We start from the raw sequence: 16,256 nt of genomic DNA on the forward strand, positions 1-16,256 counted from the left end.
ACAGCTCAGTTAGCTGGACTGTGATGTACACAGCTCAGTTAGCTGGATTGTGACGTACACAGCTCAGTTAGCTGGATTGTGACGTACACAGCTCAGTTAGCTGGACGGCTGGTTCGTGATGAAGAGCTATACCAATAGCGCGAGTTCAATTGCTGTACCGGCTGAGGTTATTCATAAAGACCCCCATTCTCAACCTTACCCCTCGCCTGAGGTGTGGTGATTCTCCGGTTAAATCACCACCAGTCAGCTCTCAAAAGGAGAGAGCAGTCTCCCGGACTATGGCGATATTTACATTTTATTTTACATGGTGGCTGAAATAATGGGAAACCCCCTCTGCTCCTCTCATTCAATCCAATGAAAGTTACACCATTCAGATGGATGGCATCAAAATGACATTTTTGTCATGTGACAGAGACTGAGAAAGTGATGTGAGTTTCTAAAGAGACAAAAATATTGGTGATTGACAAACGATAGCACTAATACGAGCTTAAATGTGGATGTGGGATTTAATGGGACTATGCTGGGATAAGCTCATAGTTCTACTCATCTTTGAAATATATGGTTACTTACAAATCACAAATACCAGATTCTAACTTGTTGAATGGATCATTCTCTCCCAGCGACACCGTCTGCGTCCAATTTATACAGCCTAGTCACCTCCTGTCAGCATCACAACACCGACGGCTCCGTGACCTACGGCTGCTTGGCAATGGACTACTCCCCAGAAATCTCCAGCCTTACCTGGAAGAAAGATGGGCAGCCGATCACCACTGGAGTTATGAAATACCGGTCAGTGAGAAACAAGAAGGGAACCTACACCCTGAGCAGCCAGTTAACCATCGCCGAGTCAGAGGGGGGATGCAACAAAATCAGCTGTGAAGTTCGACACAGCGGCTCAGACAAGAGCATTGGAATTCCATGTAAGTGTTGTGGAACCTGTGAGAAATAGAAAATCTGTGATAATCATGTATAGGATATTGGATATAACCCATTTTAATACTCTTCATATTCCTGATCCCTGGGAAATCCAGCTTCGTGTCTATTGACCACAATTTTAAAGCATATGAGCTCATTTTGTTTATCCATTTGTTCTGCAAGAAATATCTAATTGTGTTTCTTGAAGGTCCCAGAATTTACACTCCAAATGTTCTCCTCACCGTGAGTTCCAGTGAAGAAATCAGAAGACAGGAATTTGCAACCATGGTCTGTTCAATCAACGATTTCCAGCCAAAGTCAATGACGGTGAAGTGGCTGAAGAATGGACAACCCATGGGTTCAGGAATTGTCACATCTCCCGCCTGTGAAGTGAACGGGAACTTCTCGGTGAGCAGTCGGCTGACCGCCTCCGCCAGGGAATGGTTCAGCAAAGCAGTCTATACCTGCCAGGTCACTCATCAAAAGGTCACCCAAAGTCGAAACCTCACCGCGTCTGGTAAGTGACACAAACAGAGGAAACTGTAAATCATCCTGCACTCTGATGTTAGACCATAATACAATAAGACCATAAGACATAGGAGCAGAATTAGCCCACTCGGCCCATTGAGGTCTGCTCTGCTATTCAATCATGGCTGATGTTTTTTCATTCCCATTGTGCTGCCTTCTCTCCATAAACCCTGATCCCATATTAATCAAGAATCTATCTATCCATGTCTTAATGACACTCAGTGGTTTGGCCTCCACAGCCTTCTGCGGCAAAGAGTTCCATAGATTCACCAGCCTCTGGCTGAAGAAATTCCTCCTATCTGTTTTAATGGATCGTCCCTTTAGTCTGAGATGGTGTCCTCTGGTTCTAGTTTTGCCAACAACTGGAAACATCCTCTCCACGTCCACTATATCCACGCATCGCAGTATCCTCTAAGCTTCAATAAGATTCCCCCTCATCCTTCTAAACTCCAACGAGTACAGGCCCAGAGTCCTCAGCGGTTTCTCATAGGACAAGTTCTTCATTCCAGGGGTCGTTCTTGTGAACCTCTTCTGGACCCTTTCCAAGGCCAGCACATCCTTCCTTAGGTACGGGGCCCAAACCTGCTCACAATACTCCAAACTGACCAGAGCCTTATACAGCCTTAGAAGTACATTCCTGGTCTTGTATTCTGGCCCTCTTGACATGAATGCTAACATTGCATTTGCCTTCTTAACTGCCGATTGAACCTGCATTTCAACCTTAAGAGAATCGTGAACAAGGACTCCGAAGTCCCTATGTGCTTCTGATTTCCTAAGCATTTCCCCATTTAGAAAATAGTTTATGCCTAAATTCCTCCTCCCAAAGTGCATAACCTGACACTTTTCCACATTGTATTTCATTTGCCACTTTACTGCCCACTCTCCTAGCTTCTCCAAATCCTTCTGCAGCCCCCTTGCTTCCTCACTACTACCTGCCCCTCTACAGATCTTTGTATCATCTGCAAACTTGGCAGCATGCTTTAATTTTCTTCTTCCAGATCAGCAATGTTAATCCAAATCAGGATTTACTGCAGTTACAAAACACAGAAAAACTTCTAATTTATTGCCATGCAGTTTGTGTTTCATTCTGATGTAAGAGGTGCACACGGTTGCTCACCATTTAGCATTTTACCAGTACAGAAATAAATGCATCCCACTAATGTGAAGTAATTTAATAGTGAGGTGGCCTTGATATCAGCTTTATCCTGAGGCAGCTGATTATGTTTGAGAGGCAGTGGCCCTTTACTGATAACAGCTCCGTAGATAAAGCGTTGAACCGTCCATCCAACCTATTTAGAAATCAGTGTTCAGTACTGCGTTCCTGAGATCAGGAATGGAATATTTGTATTGGGAATGCTGCAATGCTGATTCATTAGAATGATATCGGGACTAACTGTATTTCACAATGAGAATAGTTTTCACAAACCAAGCTGGTTTTCCACTGTGTGAGGTAGATTAAAGGCGAGCATTACAGGCTAATATTTCAAAGTTGATCTATTCCCATTGAGTGACTGGAAGAGGAATACTGCTGCCCTTATTTTGAAGATGAAACTTCGGTTGATTTTCATGTTTTCATTCACAGACCCTTCCGTTTGCACCGATGCCTCAGTAACAATACTGCCACCACCAATAGAACAGGTCTTACTGGAGGTGACTGTAACCTTAACCTGCGTCATTTCGAATGCTCCTTATGGAGTCAGTGTGTCCTGGAGTGAAGCAAAGAAGCCGCTGAAATCAGAGATTGCTGACCAGCCTGGGGAAGATACTGAGAGCGTGGTCAGCAAATTAAACATTTCGACACAAGCCTGGCTGAGTGGGGCTGTGTTTGACTGTGTGGCGAGCCATCGGGACCTGCCAACTCCTTTAAGAATTTCAATTCACAAAAAAATAGGTGAGTGGTGAGATTGAAGCAATAAGTGAGCCATTGTGTCTATTTCTAGTGTCAGTGCAGCGGTCTGTAGTTAGCATTCAGTGTATTTATGGTCCATTCTGATTGGTAATTCGATTAACTACATACTCTGGGCCTTTACAGTTTAAGGGGGAAATTGATATGCAGATGAATGAACAATGAACTAAAAGCAGTGATATTGGGATAGATGGAGCGAGACCAATTGCCATACGACTTACGTGCAGATGTAAGCTATTGGGCCCATCAAAACCTGTCCAGTCTTCAGTGAGATCACGACTTGCCTGATGAGATAATCTGCAACTCCTCTTCCTGCCTCATCCCCATATCTTTTGACCCCCTTCGTGATTTCAAATATGTCTCTCTCAACTTTGAACATACTGAGCAACCCAGAATCTACAGCCCCCTGCGTTAAATAATTTCACATGTTCACTACCCTCTGAGAGAGCAAATTCCTGCTAATCTCTGTCTTAGGGGGGCGAACATTAACTTTGCGATCATTCACTCTGGTCCTCGACGCTCCCAGAAGGGAAAACAACCTCTCAGCTTCTATCCTACGAAGCTCCCTGAGAATGTTTCATGTCTCAATTAGGTCGCCTTCATTCTTCTGAACTCCAATAAGTACAAGCCAACCTCTCCTCATAAGAAAATCCCTCTATACTCGCGAGCAACCTCGTGGTCCTTCTCTGGACTGGCCTCAAAACCAAAATGTCATCCTTAGAAAAGAGCACTCAAACTATTCAAAGTATAACGGGTGTAATCTAACTAGGGCCTTGTATTGTTTTAGCATAAATCCCCCATTTTATATATTATATTCCCTTTGAAATAAAGATCAACATATACTTGTCTTCCCTAATACCTGCAGAATTGCTTTTTGTGATTTCTGCACGAGGACCCCCAAATCCTTTGTCACTTCAGTTTTCTACAGTCTTTCTCCATCTAAATACTATTCCGTTATGTTCTTCCTCCTACTGAAGTGTCTAACCTCACATTTCCCTGCATTATGTTCCATCTGGCAAGTTTTTGCTCAGTAACGTTAGCTGTATCTGTCCTGTACAAATCATAGAATTGACGGCATGGAGACAGGCCCTTCGGCCCATACTGGTCCATGCCAACCAAAAAGCCCATCTAAGCTAACCCAATCTCCCTGCATTTGGCCCATATCCAACTAAACGTTTCCTATCCATGTATCTGTCCAAATGCCTTTAAAAAGTTGTCAATGTTCCTGCCTCAACCACTTTCTCCGGCAGCTCATTCCACATACGTACCATCCTCTGTGTAAAGAACGTTGCTCATCAGGTTCCATTAATTCTTTCCCTTCTTAACTTAAACTTATGCCCTCTAGTTATCGATTCCCCAACCCTGGGAATAACACTGAGTGCATTCACCCTATCCATACCTCTTATGATATTATGCACCTCTGTAAGATCACCCCTTCGTCTCCTACGCTCAAAAGAAAAAGTCCTCGCCTGTCCAATCTCTTCCCATAACTCAGTCCCTTGAGTCATGGCAACATCCTTGTAAATCTCTCTGCACCCTCTCCAGTTTAATAACATCTTTCCTCTCGTACGACGACTAAAGCTGAACACAATACTCCAGCTGCGGCCTCACCAATGTCCTGTGCAACTGCAACATAAATTCCCAACTTCTATACTCAATGCCCTGACTGACGAAGGCCCTCTGTAGATTTTGTGTCACCTCACCACTTGCCTTTCTACCTATTTCTGCATCTGCAGACATGGCACTAGTGCATTCACTTATTAAACACAGTTTTGAAATTTATGTATATTACTTTACTGGCTCCCCTTTCTCTGGCCTGCTCGTTTTCATCTCAAAGAATTGCAATACATTTGTCAGGCATGATTTATCTTTCACAAAGCCGTGCTGACTCTACATAATTATATTCTGTATGTCTACATGCTCAGCTACTAAGGCCACTGGCCTATACTTACCTGTTTTTAACTCCCTCCATTTTGAATAAGTGTATTACACTGGCAGTTTTCCACTCCTCTGGCGTCAGTTAGGAGAAGCCTGGTGTGGAGCTTATACACCAGCACAGAACAGTTGGGCCGAATGGCCTATTTCCCTGCGGTACACTTTCTGAAACTTTCGAATCCAACATCCGTAAATTCTCAGGGAAAATGCTTGTGTCCACCTCAGCTCCGAGCTGGGAAACCGGACAGATTCCAAAGTGGAAAATGAAAACCTTTAAAATCCAACGCAAAACACATTTCTCTCACATAAGCAGTTCAATTGTTTCCGGAATTCTCCGTTTTATTGACATTTATTGTACATTTTGTGCAGATCCCAATCCGCGGGAACCGTCTGTATCTGTCCTCCTGCCCTCGGCTGAAGCTCAAAGATTCGTCTCCCTCAGCTGCTTAGTGAGAGGTTTCTCCCCCAGAGAGATTTTCGTCAAGTGGACCGTCAATGACAAGCCGGTGAATCCCGGGAACTACAAGAACACCGAGGTGATGGCGGAGAACGGCAATAGCTCCTTCTTCATGTACAGCCTGTTATCCATTGCAGCGGAGGAGTGGGCCAGCGGCGCTTCTTACTCCTGTGTGGTGGGACATGAAGCCATCCCCTTGAAGATCATCAACAGAACGGTTGATAAATCCAGCGGTAAACCCAGTTTTGTGAACATTTCCCTCGCTCTGATGGACACCGTTAATTCATGTCAATGAGAATCTATCTATTGTATTTCGAACTAAAATAAAAATAATAAAGTTTTTTCCTCCAATTGTGATTTAAATACACAGCCGCTTAATTAATGGTGCTTCCACTTTGCTGATGTCAGATCTGTTCAATGATACCCGGCTTTCTACAGGTCTCGGCCCCAAGTCTGATACAACCTGTGCTCACAGCTCAGAAACACCCTAGGTTAGAGACAGAGTAAAACTCATTCATCACAGGATTCAGCAAAATATCTTCATTGACTTTTCTCCCGCTGAGGAGAAATCGGACAATTCCCCATTTCAGGCAAACAAACCCATCACATTTAGATCTCGGTGTTCCTGCTTCTCCCATTGTCCATCTCTTTAAAATTAATGTCAGATTTAAGTTGCTGTATCACACCCACTGGGAACTGGATTGAGTGACCCTCAATCCAGTTCCCAGTGGGTGTGATACAGCAACTTAAATCTGACATTAATTTTAAAGAGATGGACAATGGGAGAAGCAGGAACACCGAGATCTAAATGTGATGGGTTTGTTTGCCTGAAATGGGGAATTGTCCGATTTCTCCTCAGCGGGAGAAAAGTCAATGAAGATATTTTGCTGAATCCTGTGATGAATGAGTTTTACACAGAAACATGGACCAACAATCCCCAGTCAAAGAGAGGGGAAAGTGAAATTGTTAATCCACTATACCCCCACTTCACCAACAAAGTGAAGGAGAGGGGTATTAGTTAATCCACTGTACCCACTTCCCCAACAAAAAGAGGGACAGAGGCATTAGTTAATCCACTGCACCCCCACATCCCCAACAAAGAGCGGGGAGGGGAATTAGTTAACCCACTGTACCGCACTTCCCCAACAATGAGAGAGAAAGGGGCATTAGTTAATCCACTGTATCCCGCTTCCACATCAAAGAGAGGGGAGGGGAATTAGTTAACCCACTGTAACCCCGCTTACAAAGAACAAAGGAATAGATCCTTCGCCTCTCCGCCGATCATGATGCCCGAACAAAAAAAAAACGTTCTGCTCTTTCTCGGTCCGTATCTCTCTGTTTCCTCCATGTTCATGAACCCATCCAGATGACTCTTAAATGTTGCTATTGTGTCTGCTTCCACGACATCCTCTGGCAGCGCGTTCCAGGCACCCGCCACTCTCTGTGTGAAAATCTTACCCTGCACATCTCTCTTGAACATTCCCCCTCTCACCTTGAACCTGTGCCCTCCTGTAATTGACACTTCCACTGTTGGAAAAAGCCTCTGACTATCCACCCTTTCTCTGCCTCTCATAACTTTGTGAACCTCTATCAGGTCTTCCTAAGGCCGGCATGATGGCACAGTGGTTAGCACTGTTGCTTCACAGCTCCAGGGTCCCAGGTCCGATTACCGGCTTGGGTCACTGTCTGTGCCGAGTGTGGACGTTCTCCCCGAATCTGCGTGGGTTCCCCCCGGGTGCTTCGGGTTCCTCCCAGAGTCCAAGGATGTGCGGGTTAGGTGGATTGCCCATTCTAAATTGACGTTAGTGTCCAAAAAGGTTAGCTGGGGCTATTGGGTTACGGGGATAGGGCGGAGTTGTGGCCTTGAGTAGGGTGCTCTTTCCAAAGTCCGGTGCAGACTCGATACTGGTGCAGACTCTATGGGCCGAATGGCCTCTTTCTGCACTGTAAATTCTATATTTCCCATCAGCCTACGTTTTTCCAGTGAAAACAATCCTATTTTTTTCAACCTCCCTCCCCTCACAGCCAACAACCTCGAGATCAGGCAACATCCTGGTGAACCTTCTTTGCACTCTCTCCAACGCTTCCATGTCCTTCTGATAATGCAGTGCCCAGAGGTGCAGGCAATGCAGCTGCAACATGGCTTCCCAACTCCTGTACTCAACGCCCCTGCTGATGAAGACAAGCGTGCCATATGCATTCTTAATCACCTTGCCCACCTGTGTTGCCACTTTTAGGTAACTGTGGATATGCACGCCCAGATACATCTGTATGTTCATGTTCATAAGAGTTCTGCCATTTACAGTATAGTTGATACCTAGATTTGATCCTCCAAAATGCATCACCTCGCTTTTGTCCGGATTAAACTCCATCTTCCATTTCTGTTCCCAAGTTTCCAATCTAGCTATATTCTGTTGTATCCTCTGACGATCCTAGGCACTATCAGCAACTCCGCCAATCTTCCTGTCATCCGCCACACCAAAGCGGGGGTCAGCGGCATCAGTTAACCTATAGGCGGCACGGTAGTTCAATGGTTAGCACTGTTTCTTCACAGCGCCAGGGACGCGGTGTCGATTCCCGGCTTGGGTCTGTCTGTGCAGAGTCAGCACGTTCTCCCCGTGTCTGCGTCGGTTTCCTCTGGGTGCTCTGTTTTCCTCCCATAATATCCAGAAAGACGTGCTTGGTAGGTGAATTGGACATTCTGAATTCTCCCTCTGTGTACCCGAATAAGCGTCGGAGTGTGGTGACTGGGCAGTTTTCACCGTAACTTCACAGCAGTGTTAATGTAAGCCTACTTATGGTACTAAGAAATATTAAAAGATTATATTTTACCATCATTTTCTCTACAAAAAGAGGAGGAAGTTCGTTAGTGATCCTTCTGTGTCTCCACAGCAGGGAGAACACAAAGGGAATTTTCTGAGCTGACCAGAGAGGGGGAGACTATTCACTCACTATCCTCCCACTCCCCAAGCAGGGAGTTTGGGAGGGGCTGGGTCTCTACTCTAAGGTCTCAGTTATTGACATTACAAATCGGTATGTAGATTACTGGCTGAATATTTTAAAAGACCATCGTGCTCAAGATGTACCTAAAGTATCCATTTATGCAACATTATTTTATGTTTTTATCACTCTTGTTCCTCTTGTCCGTATGGGAGGACTGGTTCCCCGTAATCCAAATCCAGACTGGTGATTGATTCTCTCTGGGTTTTCACTGTTCTCCCTTGAGGCATCTCCTTGTATTTTTACATTCGGTCACCGGATGTTACCTTGCATCTCACAGAAAATACATTTATCCACAGAAAGTTCAACATATTCTCCATAATTCGCACAGCCTGGGTCAGACTCGTTTATTGCACCCGGTGAAACATTGCTCGCGAGCAAACATATCCACAACTAACAAAGCTACAGATAGCTGATATAAATGCACAGACACACAGATAAGCAGACACAAACACGACACATACATGCACGTACATACACCCACAAACGGACACAAATAAACACACATAGAAACTCATGCATAAACGCGCAGTCAGGCACATCGAAACACGAATATATTGACAAAAAACAAACGCAAACACATACAAAAATGCACAAACGGTCACACAAACGAAAACACACGCAAACACGCGCAAATACACACACAAGTAGGCACAGAAGTATACACAAACACTCACATACACGCTCATGTCCACACAGATACACAAAGATGCAAACAGAAAAATATTAAACCAGACAAGTAGACTGACACAAGGACATGTACCACAAATATAACCAATAACATGTTCATCAGCACACTTTCAAGATGGCAGTAATCTAGGCATGAAGACATACACAATCATCCGTATTAGCACACTTATGGATGCATAAAGACGCATATTAGCAAACCGCACATGGACACACAAACGCGTGGGTAAACATACAGTAACACATTCGCAGATGCACAAGTAAACACAAACATTATCACACTCGTGTGCATGCTAACACACACACATTAGTACACATGGAGACATCAATAAACACAAATAGATAGTTAATAACAACCAACAACGCATAAATACACACATTAACAAACATACACAAACGCACTTGTGCAAACGCAAATATTAAGATACTGACATGCATATGGAACGCAAAAAGACGTATTAACACATATATTAGTCGGCATGAAATCATAAACATAAATATATAAACATAGACTTCAACACACAAACACACTTATACATACACATTGACAGAAGGTAAACAAAGCAAGTAACGTCATAGATGACCATAGGTTGCTTTACCCTTTGACAGGGAGAGGTGACCGGTGGTGATTTAACCCGAGAATCGCCATATCCCAGGCGAGGGTCGAGTCTTCATAAATAACCTCAGTACGGGAACTGAACGTGAGCTGTCAGCATCGCTCTGTATCACAAACCTGTTGTCCAGCAAGCTGAGCTAAACCAGCCCCATTAATACAGCATACACACAGGCGCTGACACATAATACTCAGATCAATACACATTGGCATATGAAAACATACAATGACACTAATACAGCCAAATAGACACACAAAAGAAGAGTAAAGCAAAACACGAGGTCCACATCCACACAAACACAAATGTTAAAGACGACATACAAACATCAAGCAATTGATCAAAGTATAATTCAAGCCTACGATTTACTGCACATTCCCTACAACAATTGTCCCTGTTACATAATGTTCCGACAAACACAATGAAACAATATTCTTGCTGAGAAACCGATCGAAGTCAATGACGGGCCAAGTGTTTCCTTCAGAAGTAAACAAACAAAATGGGTACACACATCCAAACTCTCAAACAAACACCATTCACAGTTTACAGATAAGTAACTCACTGAACCTCCCTCAATATAAAGGGACACGAAAAGTCATTGGCCAGCAGGATTAAGGAAAATCCCAAGGCTTTGTATACGTTTATAAACAGCAAGATGGTAGCCAGGGAGACGATTGGCCCACTCAGAGTCGTGAATACCGCCCAGTCCATCACACGAACCCACTTCCCATCCATTGACCCTGTCGACACCTCCCACTGCCTTGGGAAAGCGGGCAGCACAATCAAAGATCCCCTACCACCCGGCTAACTGCCGTTTGCAACTTACTCCATCGGGCAGGAGATACAAAAGTCTGAGAACACGCACGAACAGACTCAAAAACAGCTTCTTCCCCGCTGTTACCAGACTCCTAAACGACCCTCTTGTGGACTGATGGACTGGTCTGATCTCTTCACACATCTTCACCCGATGCCTGTGTCTATGTATTTGCAATGTGTATTTTATGTTTGCCCTATTATGTATTTTCTTTTCTTGTACGGAATGATCTGTTTGAACTGCACGGAGAATAATACTTTCACTGTACCTCGGTACACGTGACAATAAACCAATTCAATTTAATCCAATCCTCAAGGACAGGGGAGGGAATCTATGCGTGGGACGAGAGGAAATGGACGAGGTATTAAATGAATACTTTACGTCAGTATTCATCAAAGAGAAGGACTTGGTGGATGATGAGTCTCGGAGGAGTGTGTAGATAGTTTGGGGCATGTTGAAATCAAAAAGGAGGAGGTATTGGGGGTCGTGAAAACCATTAAGGTAGACAAGTCCCCAGGGCCTGATGGGATATACCCCAGAATACCGAGAGAGACAAGGGAGCAAATTGTTGGGGTCTTGAGAGAAACCTTTGTATCCTCGCTGGCTATAGGGGAGGACCCAGAGGATTGGAGAATAGCCAGTGGTACTCCTTTGTTTAAGAAGGGTAGCAAGGAGAATCCAAGCAATTACAGGCCGGTGAACATTACGTCAGTAGTTGGGAAATTATAGGAGTGGGTTCTTCGAGGCAGGATTTATTCCCACTTGGAAAGATGTGGACGTATTAGCGAGAGACAATGTGGTTTTGTGAAGGCCAGGTCATGTCTCATTAACTTGAACAAGTTTTTCGAGGAAGTGACGAAGATGATTGATGAGGGTAGGGCAGTGGATGGTGTCTACATGGACGTCAGTAAGGCCTTTCAGAAGGTCCCTCGTGGCAGACTGGGACAGAAGGTGAAATGGTACGGGATCAGATGTGAGCTTGCAAGATGGATACAGAACTATCCCGGTCATAGAGGACAAGAGGACAGAGGGTAGCAGTGGAAGGGTGCGTTTCTGAATGGATGACTGTGACGATTGGTGTTCCGCAGGGATCAGTGCTGGAACCCTTTCTGTTTGTAATATGTATAAATGATTTGGAGGAATATGTAACTGGTTTGATTCGTAAGTTTGTGGAAGACGCAAAGGTTGGGGGAATTGCGGATAGCGATGAGGACCATCAGAGGATACAGCAGGATAAGATGGGTGGAGACTTGGGCGGAGAGATGGCAGATGAGTTTGATCTGGGCAAACGTGAAGTAATGCATTTTAGAAGGTCTGGTAGATGGGAATACATAGCAAATGGCAGAACCCTTAGGAGTATTGATAGGCAGATGTATCTGAGTGTACAGGTACACAGGTCACTGAAAGTGGCAATGCAGATGGAGAAGGTAGTTAAGAAGGCATGCGGTATTCTTGACTTCATCAACCTGGGCAGTGAGTTTAAAAATTGGCAAGTCATGTTGCAGCTTTATAGAACCTTAGTTAGGCCGCACTTGGAATATAGTGTTGAATTCTGGTCGCCAGACTACCAGAAGGATGTGGAGGCTTTGGAGAGGTCACATAAAATATTTACCAAGATGTTGCCGGTTATTGAGGCCATTGGCTATGAGGAGAGGTTAGAGAAACTTGGTTTGTTCTCAATGGAACGGCGGCGGTTGAGGGGAGCCCTGATAGAAGCCTACAGAATTATGAGGGGCATGGACAGAGTGGATAGTCAGAACCATTTTCCAAGGGTGGAAGAGGAAATTACTAGTGGGGCATAGGTGGAGGGTGCGAGGGGCAAAGAACAAAGAACAGCGAAAAGTACAGCACAGGAACAGGCCCTTCGGCCCTCCACGCCTAAGCCGACCATGCTGCCCGACTAAACAGAACTATTCTATACTTCCGGGATCCGAATCCCTCTATTCCCATCCTATTCATGTATTTGTCAAGATGTCCCTTAAACGTTACTATCGACCCTGCTTCCACCACCTCCTCTGGCAACGAGTTCCTTGCACCCACTACCCTCTGTGTAAAAAACTTCTCATACATCTGCTCTAAAGCTTCCCCCTCGCACCTTAAACCTATGCCTCCTAGTAATTGACCCCTCGACCCTGGGGAAAAGTCAAGGTTTAAAGGAGATGTGCAAGGCATGTTATTTTACACAGAGGGTGGTGGGAGCCTGGAACTTGCTGCCGGGGAATGTAGTGGAAGCAGATACGACAGTGACTTTGAAGGGTCGCCTTGACAAATACATGAATAGGACGGGAATAGAGGGATATGGTCCCCAGAAGTGTAGCGGTTTTATTTCATACGGACAGCATGGTCGGTACAAGCTTGGAGGGTCGATGGGCCTGTTCGTGTGCTGTAATTTTCTTTGTTCTAATATTCGTTCTAAAAATGTCCAACTACAAATCGTGTGAACTTATTCGAAAATTAACTGATTCTGAAGAAAAGTTGCCATCCTTTCGGACAGTGACTGTATGTGGAATGTAAAGGAAGAACAACTGTTGGATAGTTACAGAGATCGACTGCTGAGCGTAATGAACTCAACAGTAGACATGCAATGAAAAATATATCAGTGAATCAATTATGAACTTTAAAAAATGAAACGAGAACATTAAAAATATACCCTGGATTAATAAACAATCTAATTATACTTATTCGTCTGTATCCTCGTAGACACCACAGAGCGCACCTGGACTGAAGACTATGAGGATGATAACGGGAACATCCAGACAACCGCTTCCACATTCATCACCCTGTTCTTCCTGAGCATTTCCTACAGCGCTGCAGTCACTCTGGTGAAGGTGAGAACATTCAATCCACTCACACTTCAAACTGACAGAAGCCGTTTTAAAAGTTTCTAAATGATCGATCAAAAACTCTGACATCAATGTCCCAGATCACAAACACCTGCTTCATTATTTGATTTTTCTTTTACAGATCAAGTGATCGGTTGACGTTCGGATGCTGTAGATTTTCCCCAGCTGTTTATTATGATCTGTGTGTGACAGAAATACAATATCTCCTCTTGGTGACTCTAACAGTAAAATTCTCTCAGTTTATTATTCTGCATCTGAAACTGAGACAATTATGGATAGTATTTCTGTTTTTTAAATGTAAAAGGAAATTATTGTTGTAATGTAATTGTGGCTAATAATTTTCTTCAATGTCACATATAAACAAGTAACTTATCTTGTTCCTTCTTCACGACTGCTGCCTTTCCTTAATGTTGCGCTCCTGTTCTCTCTTTCTTGTGTCTGTTACAGTTGTACATACATTTAGCAGCTCAGAGGACATGTGTTCTGTTCTCAGTGTGACCATCAATCGTTATGTTCCCCTCTGTTAACTTCAAACTAAACTTTTTTGTAATATTTCTCTGACATTTTAATAAATATTGAATGAAAAATGAAGAAAACTAAGGCTTTGCTGAACTCTTTTCTCTAAGGTATATCGGCACTGCTTCGTTTCCCCATTATGCAGTTTTCTCCCCTTTCCCAGACAGATATTTCTCACCAGTACTGTGTGGGATGTGTGTGAACTCAAGGCCCTCAGTGAAAGAGTCGCTGCGCCACCCATCGGCCTATCCGTGTAAAGACACTTTCACCTCTGCCTTGTTACGGTTAAAAACCAGAGACAGAATGAATGTACAGCGAGGAGAACGCTCCTCATACTGACTGTCACAGTCACATGCCTGGTAATTCTAAACATCAGAGACTTTGCTACAGGCAGTATATGAAGGAGGAAGGTTTCCTTTACACCATCCTGTCTAATGCCCCAAGGATCGTTGCAGCAGGTGTTAGATACAGAGTAAATATTTACTGCCCCTTTGTTCTTTAATTCGATGCGCGTGCCGCTGGAAAGATCATCCCTAACTGTCCTTGAACTATTGGCTTTCTTGGCCATTTCAGGGGGCAGTTAAGTGTCTCCCACATATTTCTGGTTCTGGAGTTACATGTAGGTCAGACGAGGTAAGGGCGGCAGATTTTCTTCCCTAAAGGGCATGAGTGAACCAGATAGGTCTTTGCGGCAATCGACAATGGATTTATGGGCATCATGAGACTTTTACTTCCAGATTTTTATTAAATTCGAATCCCACCAACTGCCCAGGCGGGATTTGGTCCCATGACCCCAGAGCATGACCATGGATTACACTCCAGTGACAATACCACTACCTCGTTGCCACTTATATTGGGACTTGAACCCGTGTCCCCAGATTATTAGCCTGGGCTCTCTGTATCTTATCCATTTAAACGCTAACCAGACAAAGTCATCGCAGTGAAGCTAATTGAATTGTTCTTCCAGAGCACTGACATGAATAGGACGGACTGAATGATCTTCCCTGATGGTTCAATTATTTTATGTTCACCCTATTGGTGAGCACACAGGGTCCGCTGGGCAGAGCAGGGTGGTGAAGGTGATGGAGTTCCCCCCACAGAGGGTCACATCCCACCGATTACATGTCTCCTCATTTCTAATTTCAAACAGGTGTCTACAGATACAGAATTAATTATCTGCAAATTGAATAAAAATAAACAATCAAACGCTTCGGTGTTTTCTTCTTTACGTCCATCTCGAAGCATTTTCGAAATTTACAGTCGGATTTGGAAGCAAAATTGAGGTGTGTTGGTGACATTTTGCTTTCTGTGTGTTTGTCTCTCCTTCAGCCTCTGACACTCTCGATGTTGGTGTCTGTGTGTGTGTTCCTCTGTGTCTGCCAATGCGGTTCAGTTCCCCACTTGTACCAATTCAAACCTCATCCACATTAGTTGTGTAGTTTTATGTTAAGATCGTTGAAAGGAAAAAAAGAGCAGTTTTGACACATGATAAGAGAACATTTTTTGCTCCATTTGTTTTTGAGTGGCGACTGTTCAGCAGCTCCGTTACAAAGTGGAGGATGATAGATAGGTTCACTGAGAAACATTGAAACAGTCTGACACTGAGTCATTGTGGTTACATGGTTAAGGCAAGGGACACATCAAGACCATGATATGTAGGAGCAGAAGTAGACCATTCGGCCTATTGAGTCTGCTTCGTCGTTCAATTAAATCATGGCCGCTCTAAAATTGTCCTTCCCTCCACTTTCCCGTCTTTTCCCCAGAACACTTGATTTCCTTACGAGTTAAACATAGGTCATCTCAGCGTTAAACATGCTTAACTACTCAGCCTCTACAGCTCTCTGAGGTAAAGATTTCCACAGATTCACTACCTTCTGAGAGAATACATTCCTCCTAATGTCTGTCTTAAATGGGCGGCAGTTTATTTTGAGATTGTGCCCTCTGGTCCGGGACTCCCGCACAAGACGAGATAACCTCGCATCTACCCTGTCAAAACCCCTGAGAATCTTTATGTCTCAATAAGGTCGCCTCTCATTCTCCTAAA

The 16,256-nt window shown here is 44.1% G+C and overlaps 1 gene segment (V, D, J or C); it reads left to right on the plus strand.

Annotated features, from left to right (window-relative positions):
- The first annotated feature begins 997 nt into the window (after nucleotides 1–997).
- Nucleotides 998–13,913, plus strand: LOC140422675 (Ig heavy chain C region, membrane-bound form-like). The segment is given in 5 exon segments: nucleotides 998–1,432; nucleotides 3,026–3,334; nucleotides 5,654–5,974; nucleotides 13,554–13,681; nucleotides 13,818–13,913. Coding segments are annotated over 5 exon segments (999 nt in total).
- Nucleotides 13,914–16,256: the final 2,343 nt, after the last annotated feature.

The sequence above is a fragment of the Scyliorhinus torazame genome, chromosome 5 (assembly GCF_047496885.1).
Source record: "Scyliorhinus torazame isolate Kashiwa2021f chromosome 5, sScyTor2.1, whole genome shotgun sequence".
In the NCBI taxonomy this organism is placed as follows: Eukaryota; Metazoa; Chordata; class Chondrichthyes; order Carcharhiniformes; family Scyliorhinidae; genus Scyliorhinus; species Scyliorhinus torazame.